Source organism: Puntigrus tetrazona, chromosome 2 (genome assembly GCF_018831695.1).
Source record: "Puntigrus tetrazona isolate hp1 chromosome 2, ASM1883169v1, whole genome shotgun sequence".
NCBI lineage: Eukaryota > Metazoa > Chordata > Actinopteri > Cypriniformes > Cyprinidae > Puntigrus > Puntigrus tetrazona.
This window is the reverse complement of record NC_056700.1, coordinates 4,224,253-4,241,900: the sequence shown is the minus strand read 5'-3', so window position 1 is coordinate 4,241,900 and position 17,648 is coordinate 4,224,253. Positions and strand designations below refer to the sequence as shown.

At 39.8% G+C, this 17,648-nt stretch overlaps 2 protein-coding genes across 6 annotated transcripts; both read right to left on the bottom strand.

The window, feature by feature from the left end:
* Positions 1 to 824: 824 nt before the first annotated feature.
* gpaa1 (glycosylphosphatidylinositol anchor attachment 1) lies at positions 825 to 9,242 on the bottom strand. The gene is made up of 14 exons (XM_043224133.1): positions 9,133 to 9,242; positions 8,995 to 9,054; positions 8,585 to 8,689; positions 8,320 to 8,500; positions 8,128 to 8,238; positions 6,983 to 7,130; positions 6,206 to 6,307; positions 5,927 to 6,123; positions 4,932 to 5,128; positions 4,642 to 4,795; positions 4,340 to 4,411; positions 3,253 to 3,449; positions 3,003 to 3,173; positions 825 to 1,642 (listed from the first exon to the last, which is right to left on the bottom strand). The coding sequence occupies exons 3-14, from the start codon at positions 8,656 to 8,658 to the stop codon at positions 1,399 to 1,401; spliced, it is 1,848 nt and encodes a 615-aa protein (XP_043080068.1). The 5' UTR covers positions 8,659 to 8,689; positions 8,995 to 9,054; positions 9,133 to 9,242; the 3' UTR covers positions 825 to 1,398.
* A 304-nt stretch (positions 9,243 to 9,546) lies between these two features.
* Positions 9,547 to 17,177, bottom strand: si:ch211-188c16.1 (uncharacterized protein LOC562677 homolog). Of its 5 annotated transcripts, none has more exons than XM_043255244.1 (17): positions 17,082 to 17,177; positions 15,931 to 16,744; positions 15,660 to 15,833; positions 14,278 to 14,659; positions 14,080 to 14,195; positions 13,973 to 13,998; positions 13,752 to 13,792; positions 13,627 to 13,665; positions 13,316 to 13,448; positions 13,011 to 13,170; positions 11,831 to 11,954; positions 11,098 to 11,147; positions 10,491 to 10,554; positions 10,355 to 10,389; positions 10,217 to 10,280; positions 10,042 to 10,121; positions 9,547 to 9,944 (listed from the first exon to the last, which is right to left on the bottom strand). In XM_043255244.1, the coding sequence occupies exons 2-16, from the start codon at positions 16,673 to 16,675 to the stop codon at positions 10,049 to 10,051; spliced, it is 2,226 nt and encodes a 741-aa protein (XP_043111179.1). In that variant the 5' UTR covers positions 16,676 to 16,744; positions 17,082 to 17,177; the 3' UTR covers positions 9,547 to 9,944; positions 10,042 to 10,048. The 5 variants fall into 5 exon arrangements, with proteins under 5 accessions (XP_043111179.1, XP_043111164.1, XP_043111166.1 ...); XM_043255229.1 differs by having other exon boundaries at positions 17,003 to 17,161; XM_043255231.1 differs by having other exon boundaries at positions 11,098 to 11,132; positions 17,003 to 17,161.
* Positions 17,178 to 17,648: the final 471 nt, after the last annotated feature.

Below are 17,648 nucleotides of genomic sequence, written 5' to 3'. Positions count from 1 at the left end.
CAGCCGAAGAAATCCATTCACGCTCTATTTGTTCCAAAAGTTGTTCCATCTGTTGATGTTCCCTCGTAGTACGGACAATGCATTTATTTACCCACATTCTTCAAGAGATCTTTTTTTTGTAGTCTCTAGACTTACAAGGTATTTACATTTAGTATGTTTCATGCCACGGGAGGATTAGTCCGAGCTGTATGCGTTCACACACGTGTGGAGAGCGCTGTGAACGTGTCCTCTCTGCATGTGCGCCGCTTTCTCTGCTTGGAGAGGCACGTGAAGCTTTGTGCTGGAGTCCAGAAGCTCACACGCAAGCCTCTATTGGTTCGGTCCCGCGTTTCATGACGGGTTGCTTTTGACTCCGATGCATGCTTTGGGATCACGAATTTGATCCGCTTCAAACTCTGAGATCAGCAGCAGGCAGGTGCCGCCGGCAAATAATCGAATGCTTCGTGCACCAAATATAAACCACAAAAACGGTTTTCAGTAGCACAGGTATATTTGTAGCAATAGACAACAATACATTGCATGGGCCAAAATGATTCATATTTCCTTTAGATATTAAGTTCTATGCCCGTTTTGCACATTTGAGTTATTTTAGTTTATTAATCATAATTAATTCAAAATATTTTCCCTTACATCTCATAACGAGAGCTCGTCTTTAACAGCGTGACTGATTCATTCAGATCGGTCCATGCACGCGCCACGCAACAGGTCCCATTCACAAAGAAATTACTTATAGATAATAATATGCAACGATACAACAATACATTTGGATGTTATTAATCTTGTATTAGTATTCCAACTGCTGTTTTCACATTATTCATTACCACTTGAAGGGAAGGCAGGAAGGCTTTATTATAAATGCACACAAACAAGCATTTTAATTATATTTAATACCCATGTGCTTAATCAGAGCATATAAATCCAGTGTTGCCTGAAACAAATGTAATAATTCGGATATAATTCATTAAAGAAATAAGTCTTGGAGACTCGTCTTGTTTCTGTCTTTTGTAATGTCATTTTAAAATGAGCAAACAAACAATCCTTTTGTTCAATTTTCAGTATCAAACCATATTAAATAAGCTTCCAGTGTCCAGTGAAAAATGTAAAAAGTCCACACATCTGGTAATATCGGATCTTATCGTAATCCCTCTGTCTTCATGCAAACCCCTTTCCCCAGAACCCAAACCCTCAATACTTTGTCCAGAGTACTCTTCCCGCTGGAGCCTCGCCATTAAATCCTCTTTATCTGGGCCTGACATCCTCCTAGATCTTCCTTCAGCCAATCCCTAACGGCAGATAACGCCCACAGGTGGACAATAACTCTCCGTGATTGGCACAAAGCGGGATTGGTTTTGCAAACGGCTCCATCCGAAGCTACCCGAGAAAGCCATCTGAGACAAGTTAATTCCAGAAGAGAATGTTCCAGAACATTAGCCAGCAGGGATAAATGAAGAGGGCTAGGAGCGGATACACGAGCGAGCCGTAGAGCGCGTGATCCAGGATGCCCTGCGAGATGACCGAGAGGAAGAGCATCCAGCCCTCGCCGAGGCCGACGGGCGCTTCCACCAGCTCCTGGTAGATGAAGACGCAGTAGAGGATGCTGAAGGCAGGGCTGAGCAGCACCATGGCCAGAGCGCACAGAACTCTAACAGAGAGAGCAAACGCACACAGAGATTAGAGGATGATATAAACGTATATAACATCTAACAAGAACACTCAGAATGAGAGACGCAAACACTGTCTTGAGTCACTCCACTCACGGACAGGGTTTAGGTCAAACCGGGATCAAAGGAATAATTCGCCCACAAATGAAAACTCTGTCAGCAGATCAGGATCAAAAAATGTAAAAATACCCTGGAAGTCGATGGTGACCCAAAACAGCCTGGCCACAAACTTTTTTCAAACTATCTCTCTGTGTTTAAAGACATTCGCACAGGTCTGGGACTAAACGACGACAGAAGTTTCCGTTTTGAACCTTTAAACTATACTTTAATTAGGACATTTAAGTAGTGTGCCTCTTGAGACCAAACAAAGGCACTTAAATGTTTTAAGATCTATTCGTGCAAGTTTCTTTAAGTTGACATGGCTTACAATTAGATTTGTAGTCTTAGGCTTGAGTCTCATCTGTGGATCCAGGGGAAAGTGTTTTTATTACATACAGGATCAAAAACACTTCGTCCTACAGTAAGGACCCCGCTTAGCCCTCAACCTTTTAAGAGTCATCCCCTTTTTTTAATTTATTAGTCTCTTTTTTAAAAGAATTTTAAAAAGTAAAAATTTATTGCAAAGACAGTTTACTGTACAAACATTTTATATTAACCTTTTTTTATTTATATATGACTTGATTTTGATATTTTTTAACTCAAAATAATTCTGAATGTTTTCTAATTACTGCTGTAATCGTGATTATTAAAATCTGCTGATCACATTGTTAAAATACAGTTATCTTAAAATTAATCTTTGGTGCACGTTTACAGGGATTGAATAAAATAACGTGACCTTGCATTATTTATATAATTTGTGTGAACTACAGTAAAAAAAAAAAAAAAAAAATGTTTTTGTTGTCTATATGGGTTTTGTATTAGAGGAATGTTATTAATGTTCATTATGATGACTACTGGGTGTCTAACTTTAAATAAAAAATGAGCTTATATTGTTAAATTGTCTACATCTCACCAAGATTAAAGGGGTCATATGTGATTACATGTTTTCCTTGCTCTTTGGAGTGTTACAAGCAAGCGTTCATGCATACATAAGATCCCTTAAGTTGCAAAGTCTCAAAAACAAAACTTATGATTTGTGCACGGCTCATTTAAACACACCCTAACTTTTTTTTTTACTTTGCAGATAATTTATTTTACTTCGTCCAAAAGAAAGCTATCATTTTCGCTGTAGCGTTGCTGAGGGCGCCATGTTCCGGAGACGTTGTGAAAGTAAAACCACTCCTAATAATCTTTACAGCATGTTTGAGCAGAACGGGTACATTTTTGTTTAGACGTGCATACTTGGGCATGTGCGGCGTGATGCTGGCGGTGATCGGCACCAGCGTAACCGCCAAGATGAACCCCAGAGAGAAGTTAATAAGGGCCGTGCAGCCCAACAACACAGCTAGATAGAGCAAAGCCGTCAGCTTCAGCACCTTCCAGCCCTGCTCAGTGCCCTCTCCAGACAGCAGCCTGCCGCACACAGAAACAAACACATGATGCACGCTGGCGAGTAAACACGTAACGCTGTATAAAGAAAGAGAGTGTGTACCGCTGTGTGTTGTGTGGCAGAGCCAGGCCTGCGGTATAGATGGCTATGGCGGTGAGCACCACAGCTTCGGTTTCAGACACGGGGAAGTGCTCCACAGCCATTTCCTGCAGATGAACAGGAAGCAGGTACAGCGCCACACCTGTCAGGTGACTGATCACCACCGGGGTCAACACCGTCAACACGCCCGGACTGGACGGCTGCAGAGAAACACAGGAACGCTTGATGTGCAAGAACAACTGGGTTTCAGTATATTTCTTCGTAAAACTGTATTTTGAGTCCATTATACATTCTACTAACTGTAAGCAACTTTGTAAATACATGTCAACTAACTAGCAGTCATTAAGAGTATTAGTAGAGTGTCTGCGTACACTTTATTTCGACGGGTCCGAAATGACTATCAGAAACTTTGCAAGTAAATGTCAACTTATTCGACTAATCCTACATCAACAGCCTACTATAAAAGTTATTCAACATGTAGTTGCAAATTAATGAGAATTAGTTGACATGTAGGTTACAAAGTTACTTATAGTTAGTAGAATGTCTAAAGTGGACTTTCAAAAGACAGTAACCATCTTCTATATTCTTTTGTTTCGATAAAAATGAACATTTAACTCTTAAGTTGTGTTTCGGTCATTCTTGTTAATGTTACCACATTGGACTAAAACTTACTTGCTTTGCTCACACAGGTTATAATATGACTATTTTTTGTACTTTGTATAATTTGCATCAGTTTTGTTTTTGTTTTGTAGCCGACTGACAGTAGGCCTCACTGATCTGAGCTCATGGGCCTTGATTTTTGAGTACTATTTGAGGATCATTTTTGGCAATGCTCACTCAACACGAGGTCTACGTGCTCACCGAAAGAAAATAAAGGGACGAAAAGATTGAATCTAAGATTTATTGACAATGTAGCATAGTGAGAGGTTTACAAAATTGTCACTATGCTATAATCTAATCTAATTTTGCAAACATGAAAAGTGTGCATTTCTTAGAAGTACAACTGATGTAACGCAGACCAAGATGCAGATGCTTTCACGCGGTTTTACTTCATAATAGACCGTAGGTGTTTAAATAGCACAAGACTTACTTGCTCTGCTTCAGTAACTCCATCCACTGCTGCCAGAGCTGGTGATCCCAGATGAACCCAGAGATCCAGCGCCTGCACGCAAGTTAAGGATGATAACCAGTGCATTATATTCTGATACACTGCATGAACCCTCAGGATTCGTTCAGAAAAAATTTGAAATAGTACAACAGCCATACACACACACTTACAAAACCAACAGCAATGCAAATAGCGTTGCCAAATTGGGCGGTTTCACTTTAGATTGAGCAGGTCGATATTTGAAGTATTAAAAATTCGAAGTGACCCATTCTTTAAAAGGATACTCGAAGCAGTAAGATGACAGCCAGGAGGCCAAATGCCGGCATGTAATAACCAATGGAGACAAAGCGAGAGAGGGAAGGCAAGAGGTAGAAGAAATATGACTGATGAAGACGCTCCAGGAGATTGTTGAGTTTACGGATCATTCCCTCCAGCAATCTGGCGAACAGAGGAAAAGCTGAATTAAAAGAACGCATCAGAAAGTGCTTGACTGGATAGCGTTGGCCGTGGCTCTTAAAAGTGAACTGGACGTGTATTTGTGAACTGATTGCTCGTGCAACGCAAAAAAACCAACCTGCCGGTAGTAGTGGCGTCCATTTTGTAGTGTCTGAAACTGTTGATTCCTCGAATGGAAGCGGCTTCGATGTGATAGCGCAGGAAGAGGCCGTGATCTCCCCAGGACCGGCCACAAGCTTGTTTCAACACCATCAGCATCATGGTCTGCGCCGCGTGAGTGTAGCCCTCGGCCGTGTCCCAGTCGTTCCTCTGGAGCTACGACAAAACCCAACAGCAATGCATTTCAATCCCGGCGTTGTTCACTTTAGATCGAGCGGGTCGAATCTGGTTGAGATATTCGTACGGGTTGGGATCAGTTTGGATGTTTTTAAATGTTTACATTTTTTATAGGCCATTTGTTTACTTATTTGAAGTGTTGTTCATGCCAGCATCGATTCTATTTTCACGGCGATCTACGAATAAATTATACAAGTTATACAATTAACAAAAAGTTAAAAAAATTCTACAATACATTCGGGTAAAACATTTTTAATAAATCATTTAGACACACAAAACCACTATCCGTTTACATTAAAAACAGTACAAACTAATAAAATATCTGTGGTTCTTCACCTTGTTAAAAACAACTTATACCTAGATTCAAAATCGGAATGATGTTATTAATTAAAACTTATTTTAATGACATTTATCCCATTCCATCGGCCACATGTCATTATTTAGAAAGTTTACATTTAATAGGCTAACAAACAAAACCCACTGTATGAATTTATTGCCATAAACGTTAGAAATTTCCGTCACTCAAGCCAGCTCGTGATGATTTAAAGGGACAGTCATCTTTTCCTCATCCATTAATTTTTCTTCTGTTGAACTCAAAAGAAGACACTCTGAAGAAGAATATTAGCAGCCACTGACTTCGAAGCCAACGGCGTTTGGTTACCAACATTCATCAAAATACGTTCCGACAGAAACCCAAAGAAACTAATGATTAGATCCAAAGTAACTTTTGACTGTGTTTGTAAAAGGAGGTATAACGTAGATGTCTGACAGGCCTACCTTTCCCTGAATGGTGCACAGGACTCCTAGCTTCTGACAGAAGGCATAGAAGAGATTGGCCAGGTCCAGGTTTGGCAGCTGGCCGTTGAGTCCTTCTAGAATCAGGTCCAGGCTGGTGATGACATCACTGCTGAGCTCCAATGAGAGCGCGGCTTGAATCGACCCGGCGCGACCCTGCAGCGGCGAGTACTCCATTCCTGAAAGACAGCGAGAACGTAGCAATGCGTTCTAGAAGAGGAGCGACGTTGAGTCATTGGGTCATTTTTCACCGTGTGGCACCTGTGATGTTGGTGTGGTGGTAGCCTTCCAGCCAGGCCTGCGTGCCGATCAGATCGTGCTCGTTCACCAAGAAGATGATGTCCTTGGCCCAGTAAATCTGGTCTTTGAAGAAGACGACAAAACGGTGAGATTCAGACTGGAATCCTTACATCAATGAACACAAAGGCCATTATGCACGTAGCAAAGATCAAGTCCTGTTATCAGTAAGAAAAACATATTCGGCAGGGCTTGGCAACCAACATAAAAACAAAAAGGCTCTATGCAGCCGTTCGTTTCACCAGATTTAGTACAGGAATATTCTTTTTGGTCAACACTTACTACAATTATCAAAAACTGAAGAGTTACAGCAATGCAATATTGTTTATTAAAAGGGTTCTTGAAGAAAACATCATATTTTCATGACTGATTCAGTAAATGAACGTGCAAATGGGCGCTGATCAAACACTGGGAGCTTCTTCAAAATATACTTTAATATTGAATATTTTACTGGATAAATTACATAAGAACCTTAAAAATATCTAATGGTTGAAGTAGTCAGCAAGCCAAATAACGTGTTTGTTTCCAGGAAAAATCTTCTTTTAACTTTTAAAGGCCATAAAGAAAGCTTTAATAGTATGTTTTTTTATTAATATTATGAAGTATAATAGTAATATTTAGGCTTTAGGATACACAAAACATTTTTCAAAGCTGATACGGAGCAATTTCTGCACTCGCTAAATTAAAGGTAAAGACCGACTGAAATCAACGTTGACAGAAAGTTCTTCTGAAGGGTCTTACTCCTGAAATACTGAGCGAGAGCCAGCAGGAGGCCGACCGCCTGGTTGTTGCTGTGTCCAGGACTGCAGGGAGCTGTGATGACCAGAGCTTCTGTCCGAGGAGCGCGAGGAGCTCGCAAGATCCCGTAAACATTCGTGCCTCGAACCATCTGAACGCAGCAGAGAGGAACATGCTCGTATTCAATCACGCTTCATCCTGACTTCATTCTCGAGACAGTAACTCTACTACAGTTAAGACGAAGGATCGATCGGTTTTGTTGTTAATATTATTTAAATACTTGTGAGTGAAGATCAGTGTAATTTTCTGTGTAGTTTGGTGAAATAATTAGCACTAGCCACTTTGCGCAATTGCTTCACTACTGGCTGCATTTAGTGTTCAAGCTTAAACTGAATAAGAAAAAAATTATGATTTTATACATAGTTTACATAATCTGTGTACATGTATTACATTAACCCACATAAGAACATCATATTTATTACATATATTTCTATAAATGTATTCTGTAATATGAAAAAAATTATATATATAAAAATATATATATATATATATATATATATATATATGAATATAAAATGCATGTAAATAACTAGAACATAAGAAAAACATTTATTATGGATACAATCACAATATTTTGACAATCATATATATAAATATATAAATATATGTATAAATATTGATATTAATATTAATAAATATATTAATAAATATAAATAAATAAATAATATATATATATATATATATATATATATATATATATATATATATATATATATATATATATATATATATATATATATATATATATAAAAAGGTCACTTGATTTAGTCTACCCTGAACTGCTTTAGACACATCTATATTGTCAATAAATAAAGTTGTCCTTTAATTCACTAAAAAAAAGCCCAGAATTAAAAAAAAACACATAAATAGCTATAACTTGCTCAGGGAATGTATATAAAATGATTTATTTGGAAGTAGTAGTGCTGCAAAAATATTTTAGGTCTTTAAGAGTTGCAAGTGACTGAATAAAATGTTTTCAGTATATTTTAAATGTGAATGTCTGTGTGCATTTTTGTATTGTGCATTTTACAGTCACTTTACTGATTGTAAAGTGACTGTAATAACAGGCCGACCGCGCAGGGACTCACGTATCTCTCTTTGTTCTCGTCAGGGAAGGGCAGCTTGCGGGAGAAGCTCTGAGTGAACACCTCCAGTCCTCTGGCCTGCATGCTCTTAACCAACCACTCCACCGGCATCCCCTGCACACACAGACCACCATCACCATCACCTCTGACTCCCTCCAGTAAACCTACACCCGCTTCAGGCCCACGCTCCGCTCACCCCGCCTTTCTTTTGTGAGCGTCGAACTCCTTGGCGAGGCCCAGCGCTCGCTCCCCAGACGAGAAGCGCTCCTCCACCATGGTAGAGCCCATGGCGTTCTCCGACATGTACGTGCGCAGAGTGAAGGGCTCGAACGCCAGACCCATGAACCACACTATTCCCGCCAGGTAGCACACAACGCTGAACGAGAGACACGGAAACAGAAACGGATGGGGACAAGGTTGAAGCAGGGGCACGCTGCCATTTTAAAGGTGAAAGGCCTACCATATGGGTGTGTTGAGGCGGGTCAGGAGGCTGGTCAGGGCTTTTCTGCGATTCGGGTCAGACAACAGACCCATGATGATGACCTGGCGCTCTGCTTCAACAGACCTGAGCAATTAAAACAACTGTGTAGTGACTTTTACTGCAAAAAAAAAGTCTGTTTGTGGATAGGCAGCAGATGTTAATCTGATGTTCGTTGACATCTAGGTGCAAAGTTACTTATTGCTCAAAAGGGAGCGTCAAAATAAAGTGTCACCAGCACACTAAACAAAAATCACTATATCCTATTTAAAAATGAAAGCTGACAGGAAACGTCAACACAAAACATAACACCCCAATCGCCTTCCACGGCAAATCAGTAAAATGAAAAGTCATTTATAAGACTACATTGTAATATTATGGAGATGAATTACCTGCAGAATCAGAAGGTTGCAGCGGAACTGACGCGAATGGAGACGCTAGCTCTGCATCTCCTGCGATGAACAAAACACAATTAAGACCATCACAGAATAAACTCAAGCAGGTAAACGTGTCGGTAACAGCGCGCTCACTTTAAGATAGGAAACGTTAAAATACAGTTTGATCTGCCGCTGCTGTACAATCGTTCACAGTGCTGTTCCGTGTTCCATCCGGAAGTAATACGGTGCGGACCAACTTCCTGCGAGCGACCCAAACGGGGCGTGGCTTAAGGGTTTCTTACGCTCTTAAAAATAAAAAAAACTGCGCGAATGACAAAGGTGTATTATATACAAAACGATTCCTAAATCTAGCCACAAAATGTGTCAAGTTGATATTCATCACATTAGCAGCAATACTATTAATGCGTAACTTTATTCAGTTTGCACGTTTATTTATTTTCACATTTAATTACATGCATAACTGCTTTGTTATAACAGTGATGCATATATTTCATCATGTAGTTTCAATAGAGCTGTCGCGTAACGGAGAAAAGTCAGACTCACTGCTGTATACAGATCCATTTATTTCATTGAAGTTGTGTTTTCATTATTGAACAAACATGTAATCAAACCACCGACTTTTAACATCCCCACACAATGAGACACACGAAGACAAAAGCAACTTAAAGGTGTAGACAGCATGCAAAAGTCACTCTCAATTCCATGCAGAGAGCTTCAGTTTTGCAATTTGATAGCTCACATGAAAAAGTGCCATATTCCCATTTCATTAAAACCCCGAAGCCGTCCTCGTCCGTCACCCATCCTCAATCTACCACGGCTTGCACGCTTTCGTCAAAATGCTGCAGTGAGCTGCCTTTCAGACATCTTCTCTCGAGTCAGGTTTGATGATTTGAAGGACAGTGCTGGATGTTCTTGGTAAAGATAGAGGCATGCAATCAAAACCACTGTGAAAAGAAAAGAATAAAACATTACTGGTTCCCGTTCCTTTCTGGCTGAAACGGTTTGACCTTAATGATCGTGAAAGCGTCGAACAACACACACCGGCAGCTCACAGAGAGTCGGCATAAAGAGCCGGAGGAGGTAGAAGATCCACGTCTGCAAACTGAAAGCTTTCGGCCTCTCTGTCATGAACACGGGACAATTATTGATCATATATAATCAGTGCATTAAAAATATCTCGGTTGCTACCAAGTCTGGAGGTGATGCTTGTACTCACTGCGTCTGGACGTCTTCAAGACTCCAGTCAACGAAAGGATGATGAGCCGAAGAGTTACCATCAACTGAGCAGAGACAGAGGAAGCATGATCAACAGCAACACAAGCTAAACCCTGAGGAGGTGAAGACGCACACTTACACATCTCAGGCACGGAGGCGGCTTTGATCTGACTCCTAGAACGAGAAATACACAGAGAAATACAACTCCAGAGATCTGCGTACATTTGGACGAACCGCTCAAAAAGGCTTTTGACGAAGCGGGCGCTCAGGCTTACACGTTCTCAGCAGACAGGGACAGCGTGTCGTCTTCGTACATCCACTCCTCGCTGTCATCAGTGACTGGATCAACACATTTAGAGCGCATCAGGACATTTACAGAAGCAGCCCAAAACACTGGACTGAAACATCCACTTATTTGTCTCACGAGGCACAGTTGAACCAAGAACATAATCAAAAATATGAATTAGTCTGGGATTTTCTGTCAGTCCCTTATAGAATAGCTCCCACAGGCACCGGATGTTCTCAGCATGTAAAAAAGGAGTCATAAAATCATTTACTAAAGGCATTTTGGAGACAAACTCATAGTCACTAGCCCTAGCACTTACAAGAAAAGAAAAAAAGTGGCCAGCAGTGAGTCTAAATCCCATTTAAACATGTGCAGAAATCAGAAAAAAATCTGGAGGTTTTCACAAACTTGGATGCAGGAACATCACCAGACCGTTACACTTTATTAACTCTACTGGAGTGTCAATGCCATTTTAATTTCTGATGTAAATACTAAAGGAAAAATCATTTTCTGAGAAAAGTCTTACTAAAGTGCAAGGGTGCCAATACTTTTGACCAACTTATACGGAAAAAAAAAAAGAGAGAGAGCAGACTTACAGCTACTTGTAAACACAGGATTCTGATGAGAGGACCTGCAAAGATCAAACCTTCTCACAATCAGATCCAATCGTCACTGTAGAGACCATCATGACAAAAAGTGCAACAATTCTGTTACGATGCAGGAGCCATATTGTGTAAAACTTATGGATCGCAGACGTTGCTTGACTTTCCATTTTATCATGAGACTTAATAACACTTTTAATTAACACATGCTGAATATTAAAAACTACACATACCGTATATAATGTGCATATCTTAGAAAACGGGGTGGCTGATGTTTTAACAATGGAAAATAATCACAATACTGCACTAAAACAATATGAAAATGAACAAAGTGAAAGCATTACCAATTTATTTTGTCCTGTAATCTATTAGAAGTCAAAGCAGAAACCCATTGATTGCTTTCATTTCACACAGGATTTCGCATAACATTCAAATTATTAAACTTTTTGGTGCCACCGTAGCTACGTTTGACATCATCTCCACACCAGTTGGGCGGCGGCGCTCGCCATTAATTAAAAGTTAAAAGCAATTTTAAAACGGAGGCTGTTTGCAGCTCTATTATTTTTATTATTACCTCCAGCCACTGAACCTCAGCCTCCGCAGACGATCCAGAACACAGCAGCACATAATCAAGACAATGGTTTAATCGTACACTTTCACAGCGTAGGTCTACCACTGAAAGCATATAATGCATGTTTTTTCCTAGGTCTGCGCATGCTGCATTCACCTGCTGCTGACACTGAGGTTATCTCCATCCGTCTGGCCTCGTCCCGTGGCCTGCGATACCTTCTTTCCGAGCTCAAGCATCTCCTTAATGTTCAACTCCACGTTCATCACGGAAATGTAGCCGTCTATAAACACAAACACAGAACCAAGACGTCGACCTCCTTGCATCGGTAAGACAAGAGAAGCTGTATCAGCAGCGAGAGAGGACTTTAAACTCATGAAAGAGAGATAAAGACAGATAAAGTAGGAATTTTTGGACAAAAACGGACAGGATTATTTTAATCCTAAAAGGGGTGATGCATTCTGGGGGATAAGTACATTTGAGTAACCGTGGAGGGAAGAACTGAAAGTGTACGTCTTATAGCTTGGTTTAATTTAAGGGGTGCTTGTTGTGAATAATTAGATGAGGTGACTTTGTTTCTCCATTTTGTGCTTGGCTCACAGGAAGCACTTTAAACTGCATGAGAAATCTAGTCACCCTCTGATAAAAGTTGATCTAGTTCATATATCTACACACCTTGGAGGGGAACTATCCGTTTAGAAAGCTAGCTTTAGTAAATTAATGAATTAAATGCTTACATTTTTTGCAATCCATCTGTGAATGTTTGTATTTCAGGTTTAGGGGTATATATCAATTTTATAATTTTGGCGAAACCCATTACTGAAAAAAAAAAAAAAGGTCTCATATTTGGTTTGTAAGTGACAGAAAAACTACTTTAAAAAGATTTCAATAGCATTTGGGTGTTACCCAGTGTTTATTTCTGGTTTTTAGGTTTATAGTAAAGAATTGAAATATTTTTATAATTTTTAAATATTTTTTTTCCCAACCCTAGGTCCGTGTTACGAAGCATTACAGTTGTTGTTACAAGCATTGATAAACAAGTGTTCAGTTTTAAATATATAAATAAGAGTCGAGTTTTAAAGGAAAAAAAAAGAGTCCCGATAGGATGGAAAATACACTATACTGCAGAAAGCGTTGGGACACCTCTTCTAAGGGACAGGTTTGACTACTTCAGTCATTTTTGTTGGTGGGTGGGTGTCCCAACGCTTTCAGACACATTGTGTAGCTTGCTGATGTCTCTCTGTGGTTTTGGTATTTTTAGGGTTAATTAATCCTAAAGAGTGGTGCAGAAAAAGCATGCATGCTCTGCAGGACTAATAGATGGTCAGGAACGTCTCACATTTGTTGTTGGCGTCTCTGGCCAGCCATTTGCCCTTGGGGCAGCTCACTGTTCGGATGATGCTGATGAGATCCCCGCTTTTGACGGGCAGGTCATACTTTCGTAGTTTGCTGTCCGCCAGCACTCGGGCATGATACATGGGCTCCTCCAGTCCAGTGATCTATTGAGAAGCATGGGAAATACATCAGGGACTACATGCATCACTGCTTTAGACGTGTGTGCCTCTTTAAAATAAACGTATATATCTAATGTGCTGAACTCTGTTAAGAGTCTATTAAAATGTTAATGCATGCATCTGAATTCACTTTAAATTTCTTGTGCATTTCATTTCTTTTTTTATCCTTCTCTTTCCGTTCCTTCTTCTCCTTCTCCAGACGCTGCTTCTCTTTCTTCTTCAGTTCTTTATCCTCATGATGTTCAGGGCTCAGCTGCTTCTTTCTGAAAGAATCACACTTATCTTTTTTTTTTCTATTTGTGCCATTAAACTTTTAGATACGGTACAAGTTACAGAAGTAAAAAAAAAAATCTCAAGCGAACATTTTCACCGCATGCATGACGAACCCAGTGAAAATGCTCTTTTACAAAGAGAAAACCTGCATAATCTGTAACACAGCACCTTTCATGTTGACCGTTGTGATCTTCAGCTGCATTAGACCTTAAAAGTGGATAAATACAGTCATTAAAATATTTGTTCTTAAGCCGTGGACTGCATTTGACAAAAAAACAGAAACACTGATGAACCATTGAGTGACGTGCCATATATTCCTCCACGTTTCTTCTTTCTGTCAAAGAAATTAAGAGAACTAATATAGATTAACGCGTTTAACACTATACAATCACCTATTAAAATCAATTTCCAGCATGCATTGCATCATGAAGGCATCTTACATATTGACGTTATTTAAAACACAATATCGATCTGTAAATCATCTACACATTTAATTATTATTTCAATCTCTCACCGCCAGGCTGTTATCCGCATACGGATCTGAAAGGGAAAACGCATATAAAAATCACATTTCTACGAACCATTTATTTCTGAAACCGTATTTTTGGCATTAATACTCACTCTTAGGAGCTCCTTTACACTTATAAGAGCTTTGAGAAAAAGGAAACCTGGGGACCGTTTCCACATCCTCGTAAACATTATCAAAGGGTTTGTGAAGACACTTTTGTTTAGAAGAACTGAGGGGGAAAAAATGCAGCATAATGAAAATGACAGGACTATGTTGAGGGAATATATTTCAGGAATATCTCGATCTTTTACGGGTGTTCACTGCTCAGGCTGAAGGTAGCGTGCGATCCATTCATTCTCAGGTCAGAGGTCACCGATTCTGTGTTAGACGCCAGGGCGCCTTCGTTTCTCAAGTCCTCCCAGGACCGACAGAGAGCGCCTTCTGACTGCATGCAGTTTGGAGCGAAATGATTCAGACCGCGTCGGACCGAAAGCACGCCAGCGTCTTCGCCCGGCAGCGGATCAAACGCCGGAAACTCAGTGGCCTCTAAGTCCAGGGCGGCCAGATTTATGGCACTGCTGTCTGTGGCTTCTGGTGCGGAGATGTCAAAATCTGGAAATTCGGGCGGAGGTACGCTCGGGTCTTCAAGCGATGCATCAGCAGGGGCCACAGGCTCAGGCTCAGGTACAGATTCTGGAAATAAAAATGTAACGGAGAACAAGATTGACTGCAAAACGCCATTTAACCGAGTTCTAAGACTGCACATATCCTTCAATGCATTAATGCAGTGAGCTGATAATCTGATAATTTGTTAAAAGTTTGTCTAGGACCCCTAAAAACACTTCTTTATTTGACCCTGTAGCGCTCTCTATTCTAATGATATTCTATCAGTTTGTTTTATTTTTCAGGGAGGGGTTTGATGAAACACGACCCTTCAAGACTCTATTTTCTCTATTAAAAAAAAGACCTCTTGCACTTGCTTTCTCTATTCTTTTTCTATTTTATCTATTGGTTTTCCGTTTATGCGTCTACTTTTCTAAGCTTACTGAGACTTATTATGCATATCATTGCTCTTTTGTTGATTTTGATTGCTTTCGTCATCCTCATTTGAGATAAAAGCATCTGCTAAATGACTAAATGTACATTACATGTAAATGTAAAAGGTTATTGATCCTGTTACGACACATCTGAATTTAAAAGTCATTATTTCAGCATGAATGATTTCTGAAGAATAATGTGGATACTGTAGCTCATTTATTAACAATAATAAATTATAAATAAAAATAATTATAAATAATTAATATTAAATAATGGAAAGTTTTTTTGCTGCCAAGAACTTGTGCATTTTTTTTCTGTATTTTTCGATGTACAGAAATTTAATGCATCTTTGCTTAAAAAAAAAAACAACAACCTTATTTCTCCTCAAAGTTTTTGAAAGTTATTTGTTTTACATTGATAATGATCTTTGAAGGATCATGTGATACTAATATATAAAAATATATAATATAAAATAAAATAAATATATATATATATATATATATATATATATATATATATATATATATATATATATATATATATATATATATATATATAAAAATATATTTTTATATTATGTAAAAGAAATAAGTAATATTTTACAATATTACTGTTATAATGTTGGTTCAATTGAATAAAGAGAACTTCTACAAACCAATAGTAAGAGCTTCGCTTGGTTCATGAGCTCCAGTTTTATATTTGCTCAGATCCACATGCGGAGGTCTTGGTGGCTTTGAGGGCGCAGGGCCTAAGGATGCCAGGTCAGGAAGAGGTTTGCATGCTTTTCCCGGCTGCATGACTCCACCGAGCTCCATTACAGAGATGGGGCCTCGAGTACAAGAACAGGTACGAAACGATAAAGACGCAAACGACCTCGAAGTAACCGTCACGCAAGCTAAAACTGCAACCACGGTTTTGCAACTTACCGTGCGATATTCCGTTAACCTTCGCCGGCGAAGTCTCTGGGTGACGCCTCTCAGATTCAGGAGGCGATGGAGGACTTTCTGTGAGCTGCACTTGCGCTTTGCTGCAGTAGAAGCCCTTTGGTCTACCACACACCAACCGGTTCTTGTGGCAGAGCTTCCTCTTGGCTTTCTCCAGCGTGCTCAGCACATGCTGGTCAAAGAAATGAGAAGCACTTCCGGAAGAGGAATCGGTCAGCGAATCGTTTGGCGAAGCCGGAGCTGAACGATCTAGCGAGACAGAGGTCTGTTGGACCTCCCCGACTTCTGCACCGGCCTCTTCCATCTGAACATTGAACGTACCACTGTTTTTCAAAAGCCCCAGACCATTTTTACCAATTTCTTTAGCGCACAGTGAAACTCTGGTGGAGCCGAAAGGTGTAGGAATTGGTTTCATGATGTATTTGAGAGGCGAGGTGATGCCCTTTGAAGGAGGTGCAGAAGAACCGTTTGAAAGCGGCAACACGAGGGGCAAACGGCGTATTTTAAGCGACTGCCTGTTCTGGCCATCTCCAGGCATCCCGACTTCAGACGTTGTGCTCGGGAATGATACAGGGCGTTTTCCCGAGGGTGATTTCTGGTCTTCTCTCATTGTGACCTGGGGCTGACTGGAGGTCTTGGTTTCCACGGTTGAACAAAGGTTCATGGTGAGCAGACCAGAGCTTCTCGTGGCTGATGTTGGGAGGCGTTTGGGTTTCTCAGGAACCATGGGTCTGTACCTCCCCTGGATCTCTTCCTGAAACTTTGCCCTTATGGATTTGAAGTTGTTGCAGGCTTCCTATAAAATCGACAGACATACACTTCAGCTCATGCTAACACCAGTTAGTGTAATATTCAAACAGGTATGCATTTAAATGCATGGTTATTGGTCAAAATCTAAAATCTAAAACAAAGTACAGGAACATAAAACAGGTATATAGAAGCAAAACTCTACCAACTCAAAATACAACTTACTACAAAACACTACTTGGAGAAACAGTACGTTTGGCGTCTTTGCTAGCAGCGGTTTGTCGTTTATCTCAAACAGTTTGTTTACCTCTTCCATGTTCGTTTAAATTCTCCTTGGCCAATCGCGAATTGCATAAATATTACATAATATCTTGAAAAAAACTCACACGACGCGTCCAGGCAGCGGAATATTGTTCTTATTGATTGATTAAACCGGGCACGAATTTGTCAGCCCCACCCTGTTGAAGGCGGGCCTCATGAATATTAATTACGTTGCGTGTGCGTCGATCTGATTGGATAAAATAGAGACGATGAAGAGCGGGCGCCAGTACCGAATAAATTAAAGAACCTTCATTATTGTACGTTATAATATTACACCTGCGTTGTTTTATTTGGCCGCTACTGGCGCCCATTCTTGTCTTTAAATCTTTATGCTTCGTGTTGTCCAATCAGGACTACCGGCGACGCGCACGCCACCTAATTAATATTCATGAGCATATACTTTTTAATATTTTTTTTTATTTTATTTTTTTAGTTCTAGTACGTATTTATAGTTAAACATTTCACATTTATTAAGAGCATTAATACGACACTTTATGAAGGAATTCTCAACGGTATTTTAGCCGTATTTTTAAATTCACATCGACAGTGTTTTATGATTAAAGCATTCATTTCCTGGTAATTCTTTCTTTTTTACAGCAGCGTGTTGCAAACTTCTATAATTTATTTCGATT